General features: G+C 41.9%; 1 protein-coding gene across 3 annotated transcripts; it reads right to left on the bottom strand.

Annotated features, from left to right (window-relative positions):
- Nucleotides 1–355: 355 nt before the first annotated feature.
- Nucleotides 356–7542, bottom strand: LOC105017551 (heme-binding protein 1). 3 transcript variants are annotated; one of them, XM_029114389.2, is made up of 6 exons: nucleotides 7517–7542; nucleotides 6375–7029; nucleotides 5591–5730; nucleotides 3616–3757; nucleotides 3071–3254; nucleotides 356–2832 (listed from the first exon to the last, which is right to left on the bottom strand). In XM_029114389.2, exons 2-6 carry the CDS (start codon nucleotides 6619–6621, stop codon nucleotides 2661–2663), a joined length of 885 nt encoding a protein of 294 aa, XP_028970222.1. In that variant the 5' UTR covers nucleotides 6622–7029; nucleotides 7517–7542; the 3' UTR covers nucleotides 356–2660. The 3 variants fall into 3 exon arrangements, with proteins under 3 accessions (XP_028970222.1, XP_028970224.1, XP_028970223.1); XM_029114391.2 differs by having other exon boundaries at nucleotides 5591–5685; XM_029114390.2 differs by lacking the exon at nucleotides 7517–7542 and having other exon boundaries at nucleotides 6375–7220.
- Between the last annotated feature and the right edge of the window lie 940 nt (nucleotides 7543–8482).

Raw genomic sequence — 8482 nt, 5'->3', positions numbered from 1 at the left:
ACAAGAAGTCCGATCCATGGAGGCCTCACCTCGCAGCTTACTGAACTTAAAGGATCTGCTGCTAACGTCTTGATGCCAGATACCACAGCACACCTTCAGAGGTCCAGTGGATCGATGGGTCAGGGCTGTTTTGGCAACAAAAAGGGGACCTACACAATATTAGGCAGGTAGTCATAATGTTATGGCTGATATATGGCTGATATATCTTACAAAGACATTTGCAACATGTGGATGCTGTATTGATTGATTGATTGTTTTGCAGAAAAAAAAGAAATACAGCTATAGACAGACAAAAACCTTTTATTAATGTTTTACAATAATAGAAAGAGACAACTAATGTTAGTGACTGCTTTTGTGTTGGTTCCTACAACAGCTTTTAGCTGAAATAAATGAGAAAACATATATAACAGAAAATATTACATTAGATTTATAAACACTTGAATTAGGCCTGAGTGATACACTTTGGATCCCAATCCAAACCCATCCACTACGCACTTCCTCAGAGGCTGACAAAAACAATGGGTGACTTCAAAAGAGTGGTTAGGGGTTTAATAAATACATCAACTTTGGAACACACACTTGACTTGATTGATGGAAATTATGTTCCACTTTTAAATAATAAAATGTGCACAACATTCACATGACCAAATCCCTCCTATAGTTCATGAAGAAATAAACCTCATTAACAATTGAGAATTCATTTTAGATGCTTCATAAGTCTCGAAATGAGACGTACATGAGTTTGTCATATAATTTAGTACGCCCATTCATGCTTTCTGTGTGAAAATGCACAAGCTCAAACATAACATGAATCCTTATATGATGTAATTTTGCTCATGTAGGGTGCATCGGTGTACACTCGCTGGAATTGTAATTAGCCGAATTGGGACACAATGTGCAAATGGCGGAGGCTCGCGTGACTGTAAATGGAGAGCGGGGGGTAGAGTAAATGGAATAGGTGTTGGGTTGGGATTTAGCAATAGTATTGCAATGTTTTGGTAATCCTCCTACATTTCCCTGAAATCCTGGAAAACCAGGTATTCCTTTTTTAATATTTACTGGAATTTGGCATTCATAAGCATGGCTGGCTAGAAATATAAATATAAAATACTGTGATAACAGGGAGAACTGTAACCCCCTGCCCAAACTGACTCTACTAGCTATAATGCAATTAGAATGGAAGATGGGTGTGAACACCTGTTATTATGTAAGTTCATATGATAGCAGTTTAAAACAAACTGTAGCACAATAAAATAGCATGTTGACTGGACACTCAGGAAACATCACGCCTCTTCTGTCTGATGATTCACATACTCAAATGCACAAGACCTGGCCAAGTAAACACAAACAATAGGTTTATCTACCTAAATCTGTCAAGACAGCTTTAATTAAAACAGAGTTTCATTACAGTTATTTTCAACAGCCAAGTGAAAAACACAAGAATATGTATGCTTCCTCAGCCTTAGTATGGCTGGAGAACACTAGCTTGTAGACATGTTTGAAGAAATCAAAGCTGTTTGATTATGGTGTTGTCAGAAAGTGCATGGACAGAGTGACCGAGGCCGTCTCCATTCTGAAGTAGTTCATGTTGTTCTACTACTTCTATGATCGAGTAAACAAACATACTGCCATCTGGTGTGTGTTGTTTGAACAGGTATAAAGCCAAGGTTGGCATTTTACTGCCAACAGCAGTCAAAGATGAAGATAATTTACTCATGCTTTTTACCATTGAAGTAAAAGGGTCATTTCCAGTCTGGTTCATAATGGGGGGTGTCTCAACGTAGGCACCAATGTAAAAGCACCTGGGTCTGATAAGCTAAGTTCCTTGACTGTATTTGAAACAGCATCATATTGCAATATGATGTTTTACTTCATCTTCCATCTCTGATGTTATGGAATGTTTGCTCACAAGTATACTTTATTGTCTGATCCTTCTGAATTTTTCCAGAATGGAATTATGTGACCCTTCCCTCAACCTACAGGAAGTCCCACCTAGTTGGTCCTTTACAGCACCCCTCATTCCTAAACAGACTTTTGGGCAGCAGTCATATGTTCGACTCTATGACCACAGCCCAGCAGCAGAGGGAGCGCTTTGATGTTGCAGGCTTTATTTACTCAAACATCCTAGATGCAGATCTGCCCTGAAGACAGAAATGAATGTGATTAGTTGAATCAATGGAGAGGATGGAGCTTATGTGCCAACTCTGAAATGACTTACTTCGAAAATGGTTAAGATAAGTTTTATAGGTTGCTAGAGTAATACATTACTTTTTGTGAGAAGTATTTAAGGCAGAAAAATGTACAGGCTGTTGAAGGGAGGTGTAGAATCACTATTGATTGTATGCTGAGATGATGGTTAGTACCTTAATTGGTAGGGCATACTGTTTGCAGTGCCAGGTTTTGGATACAACCAATGAAACTTTTAATATCTGCCTGAGACAGTGGCTTTGTTAAAATACCTTTAGAAAAGACGCATACACTACTTGTGTACACAACTTCCGGTACTCCAACAAACTGTATGCAATCTAAGAAATCACCGTGCTTTTGGTTTGGTTTAATCTTTTGACTGGGTTTGCTGTGCTTCCTTTCAATAGAATGCAAAAGTTTACTCTTTATAAAAAAAAAACTTTTTATGTGAAATGTATTGTTATCTAGCCACATCAGCAATGTTCCAGGAACCAGACTTCGTTATGTCTGTGGGCGGCTGCAAGGCTGGTGTAGCCGGCTATAATGAAACAGTTGTTTACATAGAGCTCTGGAGAGTCCAGCACTTCAGCCAGGCCATGGATCTCCTCTAGGATAGAGGTCACAGTAGTGGGGCCACTGAATGGTCTGTCATCGGGGGGGGGGGGGGGGGGGGGCAGACAAAACAAATGTCACTGTCTTCACATTACCTCTGATGATTACAACATCACATTGCAAACCACGTATTACCAACTATACTTCTGGAAATATATGTCAGTAACAAAACCGCATATAAAGAATATACAGCTCTGGACAAAATGAAGTCAGCAGAATGTCTACGTCGAGCTGTCATGTCTCTCTGGAGGAATATTATTGGTTGCCTCACCTGCTGTAAACCACGGTGGTAGGCCATGTCTCCATGGTGATGTCAGGATCAAAGGGCATGGGGGGGTGGTCCTGGTGGTGGGAGGGCAAGTAGTAACCCACTCGAACCTCTCTGGACAGGCGCGAGCGGGAGTCATCGGTCATGACCACGGTTACAATGGGAAGGGTCATGCCCAGGTAGATACCTTTCACACAGAGGGGAAATTGGCAGTTTGAGGAAGGATACTCCAAACAGAGGTTACATCTAAGAGGTTACCCTCAAATCTGTATGTTACTTCCTGATTTTACTGGTGCCATGTTGTCACGACAGCCAACTACGGCTGGTGATTTGGCTTCTCTTTTTACCAGCCAAGAACATACACGCGCCGAACATACACACACAGAACATACACGCACAGAACATACACGCACAGAACATACACGCACAGAACATACACGCACAGAACATACACGCACAGAACATACACACCTAACCAGGAACCGCCAACATCACTTACAAAAGCAAACGACAGCTAAACCAACTCCTTCTCAGCTACTCAAACTCACCTAAGGTATTCTGCTTGCAGATATATCTCATGAGCTTCATGAAGCCAACACAGATGCTCTGCTCGTACGTGTCCTCACGCATGGTGATACAGGCCCAGGTGGCCTTCTGGTAGACGCGCTTCTCATACACTACACGTCCAGACTGCACAATGCATAAAGCAGATCCATGAATACGTGGGCTCACATTTTCAGTAAGAGAGAGAGAGAGACAGGCATAGAAAGAGATGATCAGGGAAAGAGAGAGACAGGCATAGAAAGAGATGATCAGGGAAAGAGAGAGACAGGCATAGAAAGAGATGATCAGGGAAAGAGAGAGACAGGCATAGAAAGAGATGATCAGGGAAAGAGAGAGACAGGCATAGAAAGAGATAATCAGGGAAAGAGAGAGACAGGCATAGAAAGATATGATCAGGGAAAGAGAGAGGCAGAGAGACTGGGATGGGAAGTGACATAGGGAGGGAGAGAAGAGGGATAGAAAGAGAGAAAAGGAAAGAGTAGGGGAGAGACTGGAAAAGACAGACGACAAATTGACGGACTGGGAAGTTACGGATTGATTATTTTTTTTCATGGACTTCTCTGTCCATCCATCCATCCATCCATCTTCTTCTGCTTATCCGGGGCCGGGTCGCGGGGGCAGCAGTCTAAGCAGAGATGCCCAGACTTCCCTCTCCCCAGACACTTCCTCTAGCTCTTCCGGGGGGACACTGAGGCGTTCTCAGGCCAGCCGGGAGAACATAGTCCCTCCAGCGTGTCCTAGGTCTTCCCCGGGGTCTCCTCCCGGTGGGACGGGCCCGGAACACCTTCCCGGGAAGGCGTTAAGGAGGCATCCGGAACAGATGCCCAAGCCACCTCAGCTGACCCCTCTCGATGTGGAGGAGCAGCGGCTCTACTCTGAGCTCCTCCCGGGTGACCGAGCTTTTCACCCTATCTCCATCCTGCAGAGAAAGCTCATTTCGGCCGCCTGTATCCGGGATCTTGTCCTTTCGGTCATGACCCAAAGCTCATGACCATAGGTGAGAGTAGGAACGTAGATTGACCGGTAAATCGAGAGCTTCGCCTTGCGACTCAGCTCTTTCTTCACCACAACAGACCGATACATCGACCGCATTACTGCAGAAGCTGCACTGATCCGTCTGTCAATCTCCCGTTCCATCCTTCCCTCACTCGTAAACAAGACCCCTAGATACTTAAACTCCTCCACTTGAGGCAGGCACTCTCCACCAACCTGAAGTGGGCAAGCCACCCTTTTCTGACTGAGGACCATGGCCTCGGATTTGGAGGTACTGATTTTCATCCCAACCGCTTCACACTCGGCTGCAAACCATCCCAGTGCATGCTGAAGGTCCTGGTTTGAAGGGGCCAACATGACAACATCATCCACAAAGAGCAGAGACGAAATCGTGTAGTCCCCAAACCTGACACCCTCCATTCTGACCAGTTTCCATGTGCCTGTGACTGAGAAGATGCTCCAACCACCATGCTTCAATGTAGGGATGGTAGTTGGTGGTTTCAAATTCTTCCATTTCCCAACAATTGAACCCATTCTGCTCCTGGGAACTTTCCTAGCTTTACATTTTTTTATAACCTTCCCCAGGTCTACAGTGTCTCAATACAATTCTATCTCAGGGATCTATGGAGTGTTCCTTGGATTCATGGCACTGTAAAGTGTGGGGCCTTATATGGCCACATGTGCCATTCGAAATCATGTGCAATCAATTTAATTTGCAACAGGTGGTCATCTCAAGGATAATCAAAGGACACACAAATTGGAGTGTCACGACAGGTTGGCCTTGTACTGATGTACATGAGTTTCAGTTTTTTCATTTTCAATAAATAGGCAAACGTGTTCTCAACACAACTATAACACAACAATACGTGGAGAAAGTGAAGGGTTCTGGAAACCTCTAAGGTAGATGAAGTGTTGACCATCCTTTCTTAGCCGTGAAAGCGGAAGCATTGAGGGAGTTTCGCTTACCTTCTCATTGCGCGTGACCAGAGTATACGGGGCTGTCTCCCTGTCCCTCGTGCTCCCCGTACTTGAGGTGAGCTGCTGAATAGGCTGCGCCATGTCTTGAAGGAGGGGGATGGTGGGGTTACTAAGGCTTGTTATTAGGGCTAAGGAGAGGCACAAACAGTTGCCTCCTGAAAATAATACTTTATTAAAGGAAATCGCCAACACTTTCTACGTCAGCGTTCATTCCTAGTCTGGATTCACTTTGGTCATGGTCAGATTACACCGCTACTAAAACACTTAGTATAATGGTGCTGTAACCTGGCAACGGATGGCTAAAGGCGCACAGATCAACCAGCATCCTGATTTAAATGTTGTGACAGAGGAACACGTTTGCTACCGTTTTTAGGTGCGCACTAAACCGCAGAATCCACTGTACTCTCAGGTAGGATGCATATTAACTTTGGGGTCATTGTACAGTGTAAAACTTTGGCCTATGATTTAATGTGAAACACAAATTGATTATTAATGATTATTTTATAACCATGTTAATTAATAATAATTATCATTAACAACAACTTTCTCTATGACTTTCTATACAGGTGAAAAACTGCTAGAAATTATTTGCACACTGTATTTGCACTGGAATCGATACTATCAATTTAGCTGCTTAACTCACCACTCAAGGCTACAAACAAATGTATTATAAACCAAGTGTGAATAACCCTCCCAACAAAAAATAGGGGTAAAAGACAAAGTGCATGTATCAACAATTCTAGATCTATATGAACAATGATCAAACTCTTACCCTGGGGAACGTCAATATGGTGTCCTCTGCCAATGTCCTGCCAGTAGTTCAACAGATCCTGACCCTGGTCTTCAGTAACTTCGTGTTCCTCATCTCTGCTGCCACCGAGGTCTGTACTGAACTCATCCTCGTTAAATGCATCCAAGTCCTCCAGCGTAATCATTCCCATAGTGGGTTGTGATCCAGATTCGCCTTGGCGAATGTCATCTTCTCTACCACCATTCATGCGACACGCTCTTCTGTTCATGGTTCTTTGACAGAAATGTCGGAATGTATCCAAATGCGACTCGCAACAGTCTTCGGATCACCAGCAGCGTTGATGATTGTGGATGGTATAAAGGTTAGAATGTTGCAAAGATTTCCGATTTAGATTGCTATCTAGAAAAACTTTAATAACCAACAGAACAATGTCTAAAACAACGGCATTAGGTTAACAGTGCTTGTTTAATAGTTACTGAATGTGTAATTTGACATAGTTACTGGTCCAGGACTCATGCACATAAAACGTCACTCTCTCTCTCTTGTCACAAGATAGCATCATGTGGAAGACCCGTCTCCCTAAAAACTCTTCATTTCACCCGTGGGCGGAGCCTCACGTCGTTCGTCATAACGAGCGCAATGTGCGTGATCCGTGTTCGATGCGCGTTCTCGGCGTCTGCAGTGAGGTGTTAAAAGGCATCAACAGGAAAAGTGCAGTTGTACAAGCACGTTTTTACAAATAATACAAAGTATATTTTTCAAAAAAATTATAATGAGTTCATGATTTTTACAAAATCTTGAGTGTAATGTCTTATGCATGCTAGAACGTCTGCGAACACAACTCAGTTTTCGCATAGGAGTGAGTTCACAATCGCAAGAACCAATAATCACACAAGTACAATTTAGGAGTTCTGATTATTTCTTATGATTTAAGAAATAATCAGAACTCCTAAATTGGAACTACGTGCGGTGAATACCGCACGTAACTTCAACAATGTAGTAGTAGTTCAACTTCTGATTATGTACATTTTGTGGATTTTGGCAGGCATGGAGCATAACTCTGTTTTCCTATTTTACAATATTACAGTCAATTATAAACGCTTATTAAGTAAATCTGGTAAATGTATTATGGTTAAGTTATGCATTATTTGAATGTTACATACTGTAAATACGCCTCGGTGTCCCCCCGGAAGAGCTAGAGGAAGTGTCTGGGGAGAGGGAAGTCTGGGCATCCCTGCTTAGACTGCTGCCCCCGCGACCCGGCCCCGGATAAGCAGAAGAAGATGGTATGGTATGGTATGGTATACTGTAAAAAATTTTTTTATTAAAAACGCCGGACACCAAATGGATTTTCACAAAAAACTTTATTTTCCAACTACAACATTATGGACAGAGAGGCACCTTGTCCTTAAGCAAATGGGGGCTGTTAATCAAAGTATGTCTTGGTGTCACCTTACTACAATTGGTTGTTCAGTATCAGATTGCGAAGATAGACAACATGCCTTGGTTGCTTAAGGGCAATACAGAAATAATAAATACAGAAATAAAAGAATGCGGAAATAAATAAACACAGAAATAAAAGATAAATACTGAAAATAATAATTAGGAAAATAAATATTTAAATACAAATTCATGTCACATTTTATAAATATGTCACTAATATTTATTTATTTATGTGTACATCTGCATTTAGTTGCATACATATCTATTGTTTAATAAAATTATCATTACATTTTTAAATCTTTGTATGTATAAATGTAATTATTAAAACATTTCTGGTCCTCTATATCTGTGAGAGACAGAACATATATATTTATTCTGGGTGTATTTAGGAACAGGATCAAATACTTACAGTGCCAGGTTGTGGGATGGCAAATTATATTTAAAATATCCTTCAAGATTCTGATCAAACATTTTTACGATAACCGTAGCTAGCTAAATGTAGCCTACTGGTAAATACAGGGATAGATAGATCATGGTGGTGCTAACCATGAAGTTATCACATTTCTTTTCATGTTGCTAGATAATTTAGCAAGTATATTACATTGATATTGTATTAAGATTTTGAGTAATTCACCATCGCTTCTTCTTTCCTCTTCCTCTGCCAAAAACATTCACATTACTGTGCA

The sequence above is a fragment of the Esox lucius genome, chromosome 18 (assembly GCF_011004845.1).
Source record: "Esox lucius isolate fEsoLuc1 chromosome 18, fEsoLuc1.pri, whole genome shotgun sequence".
Lineage (NCBI taxonomy): Eukaryota > Metazoa > Chordata > Actinopteri > Esociformes > Esocidae > Esox > Esox lucius.
The sequence above is the reverse complement of the archived record's forward strand: the minus strand, read 5'-3'. Positions and strand labels throughout refer to the sequence as shown.